We start from the raw sequence: 17,114 nt of genomic DNA, 5'->3' as shown, positions 1-17,114 counted from the left end.
CAAGGAGACTCAATGAGACTCAGAGAGACTCAAAGAGACTCCAGGAGACTCAAGGAGACTCAATGAGACTCAAGGAGACTCAGAGAGACTCAAGGAGACTCAAAGAGACTCAAGGAGACTCAGAGAGACTCAATGAGACTCAAGGAGACTCAGAGAGACTCAAGGAGACTCAATGAGACTCAAAGAGACTCAGAGAGACTCAAGGAGACTCAATGAGACTCAAGGAGACTCAGAGAGACTTAAGGAGACTTAAGGAGACTCAAAGAGACTCAAAGAGACTCAAGGAGACTCATAGAGACTCAGAGAGACTCATAGAGACTCAGAGAGACTCAAGGAGACTCAAAGAGACTCAAGGAAACTAAAGCATCCGATCTGAGAGTTTACAGATTGTTAGAAGAGGTCAAAAAGACCCTTTAGTTGGGAGACGAGTGTGAGAGGAGCAGTTTATCACCTTATGTAGCCCCGCCCCCTTTCCCCTCTAGCTGTTAATGTGTAAGTTCTTCCGGATCACAAATTATATTCGACCAATACGTGATTTTAGATTGCCACGTCTGAAAAAACCAACCCAGAAAATCCATCTTAAAATGTATTAGTATTTATTTAGTCAAAAACAAATGATTTGAGACATTTTAATTCCAATTAGTGATGTTTTTTTGTACATTAATTACTTGAATGAACCCTGAATGCATCATTTTGAATGCGATACCTAAGAAGATGCGTTAAGTAACTCTGGAAAGGGACTTTTACTGAGCTTTCATGCAGACCATCTTCTTCACAATAAACTCTGAACTCATCTCTTATTAATAAACCGTTACACTTCCTCTAAAAACAGGAAGTGCTTCTTAGGAAAGAGTCATATATCTGGTTAGAAATGTAAACCTCTGGCTGCTCCAAAACCTCACACTCGCTCACAGGAAGTAGGCTTTTCAGAATAAAAGTCTGATTTGAAAAAGAGTCTTTAAATCGTAGAAACACTTCGTAAAGAGAGCACCAACCGTTATGGTGAAGTCACAAAGCAATCAGCTGTTAGATACGGCTCGATGGAAGAGAACAGCGCAAACAAAGCTGAGGATTCTGGGTAGAAAGGCTTCCAGCTGCACCACGAGCCAATAGAAAAGGCAGAAATATCGTGCGGTCGGCTCTTTGTCGTCGTTGTTACGGTAAAAAGATCCATAGAAGAAGGAATGAAAAGAGGAGATAAAAGAGCCCCGAGTCCGCCAGTGTTTCGGTCGCGTTTGTGAGACTGTGTGAGACGGTGTATGTATGTATCAGCTGTGGGTGCAGAGCCTCAGTCCGGCCACCAGGGGGAGCAGGTTGAGCATCAGGAGCCACAGAGTGAAGGCTAACCCCGGAGCTCCGGAGCACGGGTCTGTAACACAAGGTAATTATCAAGATATTAAAAAAAATAAGAATAATAAGAATCCATCTATCTATCTATATTATCATTAAGCTGAAAAAAAAAGAGCAGCAGTGCCACTGACCAATGGGAATGCTCCTGGAGGTGTTGAGGGGCGGGGCTTGGAGAGGGCAGTGTTCACAGAAGTCTTTGCAGGTGGGGCAGATCAACTGTCCGTTATAAACCCAGTCATTCAGCTTCACACTGACACTGAGCAGCTGACCAGCTCTCAGGCAGAGGTACGACACATCCTGAACAAACACTGTGAGACCAGAGGGAGAGCACAGCACCTGCAGAGAGAGAGGACTCTTTAAAGTAGAGACACTACATACTGATATACACCCGAACATCAGCAGGAGAGGACTCTTTAAAGTAGAGACACTACATACTGATATACACCTGAACATCAGCAGGAGAGGACTCTTTAAAGTAGAGACACTACATACTGATATACGCCTGAACATCAGCAGGAGAAGACTCTTTAAAGTAGAGACACTACATACTGATATACACCTGAACATCAGCAGGAGAGGACTCTTTAAAGTAGAGACACTACATACTGATATACACCTGAACATCAGCAGGAGAGGACTCTTTAAAGTAGAGACACTACATACTGATATACACCTGAACATCAGCAGGAGAGGACTCTTTAAAGTAGAGACTCTACATACTGATATACACCTGAACATCAGCAGGAGAGGACTCTTTAAAGTAGAGACACTACATACTGATATACACCTGAACATCAGCAGGAGAGGACTCTTTAAAGTAGAGACACTACATACTGATATACACCCGAACATCAGCAGGAGAGGACTCTTTAAAGTAGAGACACTACATACTGATATACACCTGAACACCAGCAGGAGAGAACTCTTTAAAGTAGAGACACTACATACTGATATACCTGAACATCAGCAGGAGAGGACTCTTTAAAGTAGAGACACTAAATACTGATATACACCTGAACATCAGCAGGAGAGGACTCTTTAAAGTAGAGACACTAAACACTGATATTCACCTGAACATCAGCAGGAGAGGACTCTTTAAAGTAGAGACACTACATACTGATATACACCAGAACATCAGCAGGAGAGGACTCTTTAAAGTAGAGACACTACATACTGATATACACCTGAACATCAGCAAGAGAGGACTCTTTAAAGTAGAGACACTACATACTGATATACCTGAACATCAGCAGGAGAGGACTCTTTAAAGTAGAGACACTAAATACTGATATACACCTGAACATCAGCAGGAGAGGACTCTTTAAAGTAGAGACACTACATACTGATATACACCTGAACATCAGCAGGAGAGGACTCTTTAAAGTAGAGACACTACATACTGATATACACCAGAACATCAGCAGGAGAGGACTCTTTAAAGTAGAGACACTACATACTGATATACACCTGAACATCAGCAGGAGAGGACTCTTTAAAGTAGAGACACTACATACTGATATACACCTGAACATCAGCAGGAGAGGACTCTTTAAAGTAGAGACACTACATACTGATATACACCTGAACATCAGCAGGAGAGGACTCTTTAAAGTAGAGACACTACATACTGATATACACCTGATCATCAGCAGGAGAGGACTCTTTAAAGTAGAGACACTACATACTGATATACACCTGAACATCAGCAGGAGAGGACTCTTTAAAGTAGAGACACTAAACACTGATATACACCTAAACATCAGCAGGAGAGGACTCTTTAAAGTAGAGACACTACATACTGATATACACCTGAACATCAGCAGTAGAGACACTACATACTGATATACACCTGAACATCAGCAGGAGAGGACTCTTTAAAGTAGAGACACTACATACTGATATACACCTGAACATCAGCAGGAGAGGACTCTTTAAAGTAGAGACACTACATACTGATATACACCTGAACATCAGCAGGAGAGGACTCTTTAAAGTAGAGACACTACATACTGATATACACCTGAACATCAGCAGGAGAGGACTCTTTAAAGTAGAGACACTACATACTGATATACACCTGAACATCAGCAGGAGAGGACTCTTTAAAGTAGAGACACTACATACTGATATACACCTGAACATCAGCAGGAGAGGACTCTTTAAAGTAGAGAGACTACATACTGATATACACCTGAACATCAGCAGGAGAGGACTCTTTAAAGTAGAGACTCTACATACTGATATACACCAGAACATCAGCAGGAGAGGACTCTTTAAAGTAGAGACATTACATACTGATATACACCTGAACATCAGCAGGAGAGGACTCTTTAAAGTAGAGACACTACATACTGATATACACCTGAACATCAGCAGGAGAGGACTCTTTAAAGTAGAGACACTACATACTGATATACACCTGAACATCAGCAGGAGAGGACTCTTTAAAGTAGAGAGACTACATACTGATATACACCTGCACATCAGCAGGAGAGGACTCTTTAAAGTAGAGACTCTACATACTGATATACACCTGAACATCAGCAGGAGAGGACTCTTTAAAGTAGAGACACTACATACTGATATACACCTGAACATCAGCAGGAGAGGACTCTTTAAAGTAGAGACACTACATACTGATATACACCTGCACATCAGCAGGAGAGGACTCTTTAAAGTAGAGACACTACATACTGATATACACCTGAACATCAGCAGGAGAGAACTCTTTAAAGTAGAGACACTACATACTGATATACACCTGAACATCAGCAGGAGAGGACTCTTTAAAGTAGAGACACTACATACTGATATACACCTGAACATCAGCAGGAGAGGACTCTTTAAAGTAGAGACACTACATACTGATATACACCTGAACATCAGCAGGAGAGGACTCTTTAAAGTACAGACACTACATACTGATATACACCTGAACATCAGCAGGAGAGGACTCTTTAAAGTAGAGACATTACATACTGATATACACCTGAACATCAGCAGGAGAGGACTCTTTAAAGTAGAGACGCTACATACTGATATACACCTGAACATCAGCAGGAGAGGACTCTTTAAAGTAGAGACACTACATACTGATATACACCTGAACATCAGCAGGAGAGGACTCTTTAAAGCAGAGACACTACATACTGATATACACCTGAACATCAGCAGGAGAGGACTCTTTAAAGTAGAGACACTACATACTGATATACACCTGAACATCAGCAGGAGAGGACTCTTTAAAGTAGAGACACTACATACTGATATACACCTGAACATCAGCAGGAGAGGACTCTTTAAAGTAGAGACACTACATACTGATATACACCTGAACATCAGCAGGAGAGGACTCTTTAAAGCAGAGACACTACATACTGATATACACCTGAACATCAGCAGGAGAGGACTCTTTAAAGTAGAGACACTACATACTGATATACACCTGAACATCAGCAGGAGAGGACTCTTTAAAGTAGAGACACTACATACTGATATACACCTGAACATCAGCAGGAGAGGACTCTTTAAAGTAGAGACACTACATACTGATATACACCTGAACATCAGCAGGAGAGGACTCTTTAAAGTAGAGACACTACATACTGATATACACCTGAACATCAGCAGGAGAGGACTCTTTAAAGTAGAGACACTACATACTGATATACACCTGCTAATCAGCAGGAGAGGACTCTTTAAAGTAGAGACACTACATACTGATATACACCTGAACATCAGCAGGAGAGGACTCTTTAAAGTAGAGACACTACATACTGATATACACCTGAACATCAGCAGGAGAGGACTCTTTAAAGTAGAGACATTACATACTGATATACACCTGAACATCAGCAGGAGAGGACTCTTTAAAGTAGAGACGCTACATACTGATATACACCTGAACATCAGCAGGAGAGGACTCTTTAAAGTAGAGACACTACATACTGATATACACCTGAACATCAGCAGGAGAGGACTCTTTAAAGCAGAGACACTACATACTGATATACACCTGAACATCAGCAGGAGAGGACTCTTTAAAGCAGAGACACTACATACTGATATACACCTGAACATCAGCAGGAGAGGACTCTTTAAAGTAGAGACACTACATACTGATATACACCTGAACATCAGCAGGAGAGGACTCTTTAAAGTAGAGACACTTCATACTGATATACACCTGAACATCAGCAGGAGAGGACTCTTTAAAGTAGAGACACTACATACTGATATACACCTGAACATCAGCAGGAGAGGACTCTTTAAAGTAGAGACACTACATACTGATATACACCTGAACATCAGCAGGAGAGGACTCTTTAAAGTAGAGACACTACATACTGATATACACCTGACCATCAGCAGGAGAGGACTCTTTAAAGTAGAGACACTACATACTGATATACACCTGAACATCAGCAGGAGAGGACTCTTTAAAGTAGAGACACTACATACTGATATACACCTGAACATCAGCAGGAGAGGACTCTTTAAAGTAGAGACACTACATACTGATATACACCTGAACATCGGCAGGAGAGAACTCTTTAAAGTAGAGACACTACATACTGATATACACCTGAACATCAGCAGGAGAGGACTCTTTAAAGTAGAGATACTACTTACTGATATACACCTGAACATCAGCAGGAGAGGACTCTTTAAAGTGTGCAATGGGGTTATTTAAATGTTATCTAGGGACCTTGTAGCAGCCGGAGCCCCAGTCAGGATACGTCATCTTCCTCGTGCACTGCTCCATGATAAAGGCCGACTTCTGGTACAAACACACCGAGTCCGATCCATACTGCTCTGCCCCGTAGTGCCGCCACCAGTCGGAACACACACCACACACACACACACACACACACACACACACACACACACACACACACAACACACACACACACACACACACACACACACACACACACACACACACACACACACACACACACACACACACACACACACACACACACACACACACACACACACACACACACACACACACACACCACACACACACACACACACACACACACACACACACACACACACACACACACACACACACACACACACACACACACACACACACACACACACACACACACACACACACACACACACACACTTCACATATCTCACACTGATGGTACATTTCATGAATATCATCCACAGTAATCATCACTATGACAGAACACTCACTTTAACATGATCTGATAACACACTTTATGAAACGGGGGAATGAGGCAAAACCAATCTTCCAGTTTTCTATATAGTAATGTTTAAATATGCTAATGAGGCATTCTCTTATTAGATATGTGTTTATTGCATACATCAGAGAAATGTGATCATGTGATAGCCAGGTTGTTGTTGACATGTTGGAGTCAGATGTTTCCACAGAGGGGATATATTAATGTGATATTAATGTGTTACAAGTGTGCTATTAGTGTGCTATTGTGCTATTGGTGTGTTAGTGTGTCATTAGTGTGTTATTATTATTAATAATAATAATAATAATAATACATGGGACTTTTATAGCGCTTGTCATGAAACTCAAAGACGCTTTGACAGAGAGTTAAGATAAAAAAATAAAAAATAGAAAACAAAGAAATACAAAAAGAGATAAACAGAACAGAAAATAGGGGGGGGGGGGGTCAGTGGTTGAATGCAGTGTTGAACAGGTGGGCTTTGAGTGATGTTTTGAATGCTGTGAGGGAGGAAGAGTCTCTGATGGATTGGGGTAGTGAGTTCCAGAGGGTGGGTGCAGCAACGGAGAAGGCTCTGTCGCCCCAGGACTTGAGGTTGGTCCGGGTGGGGAGGGACAGGAGGTTGGCAGTAGCAGAGCGGAGGGAGCGAGTGGGAGTGTGTCTGTGGAGGAGGTCAGTCAGGTGGGGGGGCCAGGTTATGGAGGGTTTTGTACGTCATCAGGAGGATCTTGTACTGAATTAATGTGTTGTTAGTGTGTTGTTAGTGTGTGTTGTAAGTGTGTGTTATAAGTGTGTGTTGTAAGTGTGTGTTACCGGGCTGGTTGAGGGACACCCTGCAGTACGAGTTCCTCTGATATTCTCCACTCAGGTGCCAGCTGAACTCCTGACTGAAGGGACAGAAGTCTGCGATCTCCACCGCCCCCCCGAACAACGCCAGCTGATCAGAGGGCACGTCTGGGATGCTGTCAAAGTACTGACACACACACACGTCAACACACATCAGTATAATAGAGAGGTATGAAGTGTGAAATTAACTCAAACTGCCAGAAAGATATGCTCAGGAAATAACCATCAAAATATCTAAAAACAGCTTTCTGCAGAATCAGGGTAAAATTCTTATTTATGTGTGTATAATGTGTGTGTGTGTGTGTGTGTGTGTCTCTGTGACTGTCTCTGTGTCAGTGTGAGTGTGTGTATATGTCTCTGTGACTGTCTCTGTGTCAGTGTGACCATGTGTGTGTGTGTCTGTCTCTGTGTGAGCGTGTGTGTGAGAGCATGTATGTGTGTGTGTACCTGGTACTCCAGTGGCAGCTCCTCACTGTATCTCTGCAGGTTACAGACGGCCACAGCCAGCTGGTCCTGTCTGCAGGTGAGCTGCAGAGGAGAAGCTCTCACTGTGTCACAGTATGGAGTCACTGAGGAGCGCCTGCCACACACACACACACACACACACACACACACACACACACACACACACACACACACACACACACACACACACACACACACACACACACACACACACACACACACACACACACACACACACACACACACACACCGTTGACCAAAGTGCTGTACAGGGAACACATATAATATAGAGCAACACAATAGGAGTAAAATTATTAAAACATAATTAAAAACAAGATAAAAAAGCACAATAACTAGAAACATAAAAATATATAGAAATGTCATGTTCAGCTAGTATTAACACACATTACTACATTACATGTTAGACGCTTTCATCCAAAGCGACTTACATACACTGAACAAAAATATAAACGCAACACTTTTGTTTTTGCTCCCATTCTTCATGAGATGAACTCAAAGATCTAAAACATTTTCTATAAACACAAAATAACCATTTCTCTCAAATATTGTTCACAAATCTGAAAGATCTGTGATAGTGAGCACTTCTCCTTTGCCGAGATAATCCATCCCACCTCACAGGTGTGGCATATCAAGATGCTGATTAGACAGCATGATTATTGCACAGGTGTGCCTTAGGCTGGCCACAATAAAAGGCCACTCTGAAACGTGCAGTTTTGCTTTATTGGGGGGGTCTGGGAGGGTCCGAAAACCAGTCAGTATCTGGTGTGACCACCATTTACTATAGAACCTAAAGCACCTTCTGACACCAACCTTATCACCTTTATTACTACCTTTTCGCACCACCTTAGTTCCTTTAACAGGTCCATCAAACACAATTTTCGTTTTATGCAGTCCACCGTCCCCTCACTCACCCCCTTCAATACCATCATGGCGTACCGTCGCAATAAGAACTTAAAAGATATCTTGGTGCACACAGCTCTTGATAAGACCGTCGCCATACCTTCAAACCTGGATACCTACTTTACGCACCTCAAATTGGGGGGGTCTGGGGGGGTTCAGAAAACCAGTCAGTATCTGGTGTGAGGGGTAGGGTTAGCGTAATGTTGTGAATCGAGTGGCCCATGGTGGTGGTGGGGTTATGGTATGGGCAGGCGTATGTTATGGACGACGAACACAGGCCACTCGATTCACAACATTACCCTAACCCTACCCCTCACACCAGATACTGACTGGTTTTCGGACCCTCACAGATTTTTTCAGACTTGTGAACAATATTTGAGAGAAATGGTTATTTTGTGTATATAGAAAATGTTTTAGATTTATATTTTTGTTCAGTTCTGTGGACAATCCCCACAGGAGCAATTTGGGGTGAAGTGTCTCAGGGACACAACGACATGCTGACTGCAGTGGGACTCGAACTTGCTACCCCCTGATTCGAAGTTCAGCACAATATCCACTGAGCCACAACACACACGGTTTTCCTTTCATTCGTTTGTGTTGCTCTACACGCATTATATTAAATATTAGCTTCTCTGATTTCATTATCTCTGATCTCACGGACCTCTGTCTCTGCCGGTCCATCCAGAACTTGCAGCTCTTCATCACGAAGTCGCAGCCGAGCCCCCGGCCCCAGTCCAGCCGCTCTGCCAGGCTGTAGTTGGCTCTGTACCAGCCGCTATCCTCCATGAGGGCCAGCGTGAGGCGCGAGAACACCCGGTTCTGAGTGTGGGAGCCCGTCATCGCCTCGTTCTGAGGAGCACAGGATATCAGGAGCAAGATCTGAGCAAGTCTGGCAGTGTGCACTCATTTCAGTGTCATGGCATTTCTTTGGCAAAAGTGATGAATCTCTGCGTGCTCATGTGTCTGAATACCAATGTGTGTATATCTTTGCATTTGGCCCTATGGATCTGTTGCAACTATGTCTGCATGCACCGCACGTCACCACCGCTAAGCTAAAGGAGGCTAATGTTGGGCTATAAAGGAACTACAGCACGGTCACATGACTTCACGTCACCACCGATAAGCTAAAGGAGGCTACTGTTGGGCTATAAAGGAACTACAGCACGGTCACATTACTTCACGTCACCACCGCTAAGCTAAAGGTGGCTAATGTTGGGCTATAAAGGAACTACAGCACGGTCACATGACTTCACGTCACCACCGCTAAGCTAAAGGAGGCTAATGTTGGGCAATAAAGGAACTACAGCACGGTCACATAACTTCACGTCACCACCGCTAAGCTAAAGGTGGCTAATGTTGGGCTATAGAGGAACTACATCACGGTCAAATGACTTCACTTCACCACCGCTAAGCTAAAGGAGGCTAATGTTGGGCTATAAAGGAACTACAGCACGGTCACATGACTTCACGTCACCACCGCTAAGCTAAAGGAGGCTAATGTTGGGCTATAAAGGAACTACAGCACGGTCACATGACTTCACGTCACCACCGCTAAGGTAAAGGTGGCTAATGTTGGGCTATAAAGGAACTACAGCACGGTCACATGACTTCACGTCACCACCGCTAAGCTAAAGGAGGCTAATGTTGGGCTATAAAGGAACTACAGCACGGTCACATGACTTCACGTCACCACCGCTAAGCTAAAGGCGGCTAATGTTGGGCTATAAAGGATCTACAGCAAGGTCACATGACTTCACGTCACCACCGCTAAGCTAAAGGAGGCTAATGTTGGGCTATTGAGGAACTACAGCACGGTCACATGACTTCACGTCACCACCGCTAAGCTAAAGGAGGCTAATGTTGGGCTATAAAGGAACTACAGCACGGTCACATGACTTCACGTCTCCACCGCTAAGCTAAAGGAGGCTAATGTTGGGCTATAAAGGAACTACAGCAGAGTCACATGACTTCACCACCGCTAAGCTAAAGGTGGCTAATGTTGGGCTATAAAGGAACTACAGCACGGTCACATGACTTCACGTCACCACCGCTAAGCTAAAGGAGGCTAATGTTGGGCTATAAAGGAACTACAGCACGGTCACATGACTTCACGTCACCACCGCTAAGGTAAAGGTGGCTAATGTTGGGCTATAAAGGAACTACAGCACGGTCACATGACTTCACGTCACCACCGCTAAGCTAAAGGAGGCTAATGTTGGGCTATAAAGGAACTACAGCACGGTCACATGACTTCACGTCACCACCGCTAAGCTAAAGGAGGCTAATGTTGGGCTATAAAGGAACTACAGCACGGTCACATGACTTCACGTCACCACCGCTAAGCTAAAGGCGGCTAATGTTGGGCTATAAAGGATCTACAGCACGGTCACATGACTTCACGTCACCACCGCTAAGCTAAAGGAGGCTAATGTTGGGCTATAGAGGAACTACAGCACGGTCACATGACTTCACGTCACCACCGCTAAGCTAAAGGAGGCTAATGTTGGGCTATAAAGGAACTACAGCACGGTCACATGACTTCACGTCTCCACCGCTAAGCTAAAGGAGGCTAATGTTGGGCTATAAAGGAACTACAGCACGGTCACATGACTTCACGTCTCCACCGCTAAGCTAAAGGAGGCTAATGTTGGGCTATAAAGGAACTATAGCACGGTCACATGACTTCACGTCACCACCGCTAAGCTAAAGGAGGCTAATGTTGGGCTATAAAGGAACTATAGCACGGTCACATGACTTCACGTCACCACCGCTAAGCTAAAGGAGGCTAATGTTGGGCTATAAAGGAACTACAGCACGGTCACATGACTTCACGTCACCACCGCTAAGCTAAAGGAGGCTAATGTTGGGCTATAAAGGAACTACAGCACGGTCACATGACTTCACGTCACCACCGCTAAGCTAAAGGAGGCTAATGTTGGGCTATAAAGGAACTACAGCACGGTCACATGACTTCACGTCGCCACCGCTAAGCTAAAGGAAGCTAATGTTGGGCTATAAAGGAACTACAGCACGGTCACATGACTTCACGTCACCACCGCTAAGCTAAAGGAGGCTAATGTTGGGCTATAAAGGAACTACAGCACGGTCACATGACTTCACGTCTCCACCGCTAAGCTAAAGGAGGCTAATGTTGGGCTATAAAGGAACTACAGCACGGTCACATGACTTCACGTCTCCACCGCTAAGCTAAAGGAGGCTAATGTTGGGCTATAAAGGAACTATAACACGGTCACATGACTTCACGTCACCACCGATAAGCTAAAGGAGGCTAATGTTGGGCTATAAAGGAACTATAGCACGGTCACATGACTTCACCTCACCACCGCTAAGCTAAAGGAGGCTAATGTTGGGCTATAAAGGAACTACAGCACGGTCACATGACTTCACGTCACAACCGCTAAGCTAAAGGTGGCTAATGTTGGGCTATAAAGGAACTACAGCACGGTCACATGACTTCACGTCACCACCGCTAAGCTAAAGGAGGCTAATGTTGGGCTGTAAAGGAACTACAGCACGGTCACATGACTTCACGTCACCACCGCTAAGCTAAAGGAGGCTAATGTTGGGCTATAAAAGAACTACAGCACGGTCACATGACTTCACGTCACCACCGCTAAGCTAAAGGAGGCTAATGTTGGGCTATAAAGGAACTACAGCACAGTCACATGACTTCACCACCGCTAAGCTAAAGGTGGCTAATTTTGGGCTATAAAGGAACTACAGCACGGTCACATGACTTCACGTCACCACCGCTAAGGTAAAGGTGGCTAATGTTGGGCTATAAAGGAACTACAGCACGGTCACATGACTTCACGTCACCACCGCTAAGCTAAAGGAGGCTAATGTTGGGCTATAAAGGAACTACAGCACGGTCACATGACTTCACGTCACCACCGCTAAGCTAAAGGCGGCTAATGTTGGGCTATAAAGGATCTACAGCACGGTCACATGACTTCACGTCACCACCGCTAAGCTAAAGGAGGCTAATGTTGGGCTATAGAGGAACTACAGCACGGTCACATGACTTCACGTCACCACCGCTAAGCTAAAGGAGGCTAATGTTGGGCTATAAAGGAACTACAGCACGGTCACATGACTTCACGTCTCCACCGCTAAGCTAAAGGAGGCTAATGTTGGGCTATAAAAGAACTGCAGCACGGTCACATGACTTCACGTCTCCACCGCTAAGCTAAAGGAGGCTAATGTTGGGCTATAAAGGAACTATAGCACGGTCACATGACTTCACGTCACCACCGCTAAGCTAAAGGAGGCTAATGTTGGGCTATAAAGGAACTATAGCACGGTCACATGACTTCACGTCACCACCGCTAAGCTAAAGGAGGCTAATGTTGGGCTATAAAGGAACTACAGCACGGTCACATGACTTCACGTCACCACCGCTAAGCTAAAGGAGGCTAATGTTGGGCTATAAAGGAACTACAGCACGGTCACATGACTTCACGTCTCCACCGCTAAGCTAAAGGAGGCTAATGTTGGGCTATAAAGGAACTACAGCACGGTCACATGACTTCACGTCTCCACCGCTAAGCTAAAGGAGGCTAATGTTGGGCTATAAAGGAACTACAGCACGGTCACATGACTTCACGTCACCACCGCTAAGCTAAAGGAGGCTAATGTTGGGCTGTAAAGGAACTACAGCACGGTCACATGACTTCACGTCACCACCGCTAAGCTAAAGGAGGCTAATGTTGGGCTATAAAGGAACTACAGCACGGTCACATGACTTCACGTCACCACCGCTAAGCTAAATGTGGCTAATGTTGGGCTATAAAGGAACTACAGCACGGTCACATGACTTCACGTCACCACCGCTAAGCTAAAGGAGGCTAATGTTGGGCTATAAAGGAACTACAGCACAGTCACATGACTTCACCACCGCTAAGCTAAAGGTGGCTAATGTTGGGCTATAAAGGAACTACAGCACAGTCACATAACTTCACCACCGCTAAGCTAAAGGAGGCTAATGTTGGGCTATAAAGGAACTACAGCACGGTCACATGACTTCACGTCACCACCGCTAAGCTAAAGGAGGCTAATGTTGGGCTATAAAGGAACTACAGCACAGTCACATGACTTCACCACCGCTAAGCTAAAGGAGGCTAATGTTGGGCTATAAAGGAACTACAGCACGGTCACATGACTTCACGTCACCACCGCTAAGGTAAAGGTGGCTAATGTTGGGCTATAAAGGAACTACAGCACGGTCACATGACTTCACGTCACCACCGCTAAGCTAAAGGAGGCTAATGTTGGGCTATAAAGGAACTACAGCACGGTCACATGACTTCACGTCACCACCGCTAAGGTAAAGGTGGCTAATGTTGGGCTATAAAGGAACTACAGCACGGTCACATGACTTCACGTCACCACCGCTAAGCTAAAGGAGGCTAATGTTGGGCTATAAAGGAACTACAGCACGGTCACATGACTTCACGTCACCACCGCTAAGCTAAAGGAGGCTAATGTTGGGCTATAAAGGAACTACAGCACAGTCACATGACTTCACCACCGCTAAGCTAAAGGTGGCTAATGTTAGAGTGTCAGACCTCCAGCAGTCTCTTCTCCCAGTGGTTCAGCTCCGTCCCGGTTCCCCCCTGGTTCTCCAGCTCCATGCCCTCCAGGATGGGACAGTTAAAGTGTCTCCGGGCCTCCTCCTGCAGACACAGATATTGATATGTTTTCATTATTGTTTTCTCTTTTCTTGTTATATTTTCCCACGGCTTAAGGAGATGTTTTCCAAAAATATTAAAATGCAATCTAAGACAAATCCTCCAGTTTTCTATATAGTAATGTTTAAATATGCTAATGAGGCATTCTCTTATTAGATATGTGTTTATTTGCATACATTGCCCTCACAGAAAGGTGATCATGTGATAGAGCCAGGTTCGTGTTTCCTGTTGTTGACATGTTAGAGCCAGATGTTTCCACAGAGGGATATCTCTTTGCATCGTTCCAGAAATCAGAAAATACTGCCATAAGACGTCATTTCCTGCAAGTTTCTCCGTGTGAAATGTGATATGAACAACAAGCAGGCTTTGAGATCGCTGTACTTTGGTAAACTGAGACACTAAGGACATGAGTCAGCGTTTCCGCCAGGGGGGCGTCTTGCCGTCACGTGACGCCCTCATTCAGCTCGGGACGCCCTGAACTCGAGCGCGTCCAAAACAAATTATAATTCGAGAGAAGATCGAGTTTGACGCCCTCTCAGCCCTGGTCTGGCGGAAACACTGACATGAATAGTCTATAAAATGTCAGAAAAGTAAAATAATTGTGAATCTCTAAATGTCTTTTCTGTCTTACCCACGATCCAAATATCAGAGATAATGATTTAACTTTAATACGAGCATTTGAGAGACTGCAATCAGGGGTTTTCTGAGGCACTAAGGACATGTTAGGTGGGGGATGTTGGGGTCTCTCACCACGACGCGGGGGGTCACCAGCACGTGGACCTGGTGTCGGACCATCTCTCCTCCTCTGATGTCCCACAGCCGGACCACCCTCCGGATCACCGCCTCGCTCCACTGGTACAGACCCAGGCTGCACACACAGGAGGAAACGTTACTACAACAAGGCGCCAACACATCGTCCATTTTAGTTTGAATAATATTCCTTCCCATCCAACGCCTGCCTCTCTGAAATGCATTTTAAAGGTCCCCTATCATCCTGTTCTTCATCAATATATCCAGGTGCCCAAGGCACACCAAAGGACAAGTAAAAATCTCAAGGCACACCTATTGTGCAAAATAGCCCTTATAACACGTGTTATCACTCATATCTGTAAATGTGCTTAATTATTTACTAATGCCAAATAAAATGTGACAAAGACAACTATATTACTCATGAAATATTTATTAACGAAATATTTCAGAAATTAATTTGAAACTTTATCAAATTAGGCTTCATCAAAGAAGCAACACACTCATTTAAACCAGACAGGTCACACAATTAACATTTCAGCAATCAGCATTGAAACATGTGCTATTGTAAATATTTTGCCGACTTACAAATGAGTGAGAAACATGTGCCTGTCGAGGCGCGCAGAATGTTTTAATCCTTGGTGGCACTGAGGAGAGGGCCACTCGCAAGTCCTGCTCAACAGAGAGCCGTGACCTCCTGTTGTTCTTCATGTAAACCAGAGTAGAGAACGCCAACTCCAGAGATGGGGTCGTTACTAATTTGTTTTAAATATATTACATATTACTTTAAAAAAAGTAATATATTACACTACTTCGTTACTATCTACATAAAGTAACTCGTTACTTTACTCGCCGAGCACGTACGAACTGCGCATGCGTGAGTGGCAATAACTTTCCTTACCAGCAGGCGGCGGTAGTGTGTATTAGTCATTCAAAACAGGCAACAACCGGAAGACAGAGAAGAAGAACATACTGCGTGATATAAACAAACAACACATAGCGTGTGCGGTAGCTTCACCTTAGCATGTGTTCTTTGCAGGTGCTTGTTGAGGTTTGACCACGTGGTGTTTCCAGCAGTGGATAACAGCTTCTGGCCTGGACACAGTTTGCACCTCACCGTCACATTCCTGTCTATTCTTCGGACGAACTCAAAGTAATGGGCATACCTCCACCCCTCGAGAGTTATCGCTGACTCAGCCATGTTTATGCAGCACTGCACGTGGAGATGTGGACGCGCAAGTCGCGCAGATTACGTACATATAAACCTACAAAGTACTGATATTATAGTAAAAACATTATTTTTGTGTAGTTGTATATTGCAATAATAACGTATGGTTGGCACAAAATCCCGCTGCACACCGTTTGGGAACCACTGCTTTAGATGAAGATAAGGTAGGAGCCAGAGGAGATTCAGGTGATAAGGGGGGGGGGGGTTACCTTGGTTGCTGATTGGCTAATGGTTACACAAGACAACACATCGTTATGACATCATCAAGTGGCCAAAATCTGATCAGCTCATTTTCAGACAGGTTTTTATAGAAATGGATCAAAAAGAGAGAGAATCTTTGTTCCTGAAACTTTCAGAGTCTCTTTCCACAGAGGGGACACATGTTGATGTAGAAGAGACATGAAGAAGAGGGACCCATGTTGATGTAGAAGAGACATGGAGAAGAGGGGACACATGTTGATGTAGAAGAGACATGAAGAAGAGGGGACACATGTTGATGTAGAAGAGACATGGAGAAGAGGGACACATGTTTGATGTAGAGAGACATAGAGAAGAGGGGACACATGTGATGTAGAAGAGACATAGAGAAGAGGGGACACATGTTGATGTAGAAGAGACATGAAGAAG

General features: G+C 44.4%; 1 protein-coding gene across 1 annotated transcript; it reads right to left on the bottom strand.

The window, feature by feature from the left end:
* Nucleotides 1–238: 238 nt before the first annotated feature.
* On the bottom strand, nucleotides 239–15,380 carry lmln (leishmanolysin-like (metallopeptidase M8 family); the record flags this gene model as incomplete). Its single annotated transcript, XM_034227223.1, is given in 8 exon segments — nucleotides 239–1,369; nucleotides 1,482–1,686; nucleotides 6,059–6,192; nucleotides 7,386–7,542; nucleotides 7,863–7,995; nucleotides 9,463–9,650; nucleotides 14,390–14,497; nucleotides 15,263–15,380. Coding segments are annotated over 8 exon segments (1,144 nt in total), but the record flags the coding sequence as incomplete, so codon positions are not given.
* Nucleotides 15,381–17,114: the final 1,734 nt, after the last annotated feature.

Source organism: Gymnodraco acuticeps, unplaced genomic scaffold (genome assembly GCF_902827175.1).
Source record: "Gymnodraco acuticeps unplaced genomic scaffold, fGymAcu1.1, whole genome shotgun sequence".
Lineage (NCBI taxonomy): Eukaryota > Metazoa > Chordata > Actinopteri > Perciformes > Bathydraconidae > Gymnodraco > Gymnodraco acuticeps.
Note: the sequence above shows the minus strand (reverse complement) of the source record. Positions and strands in the feature narration are given on the sequence as shown.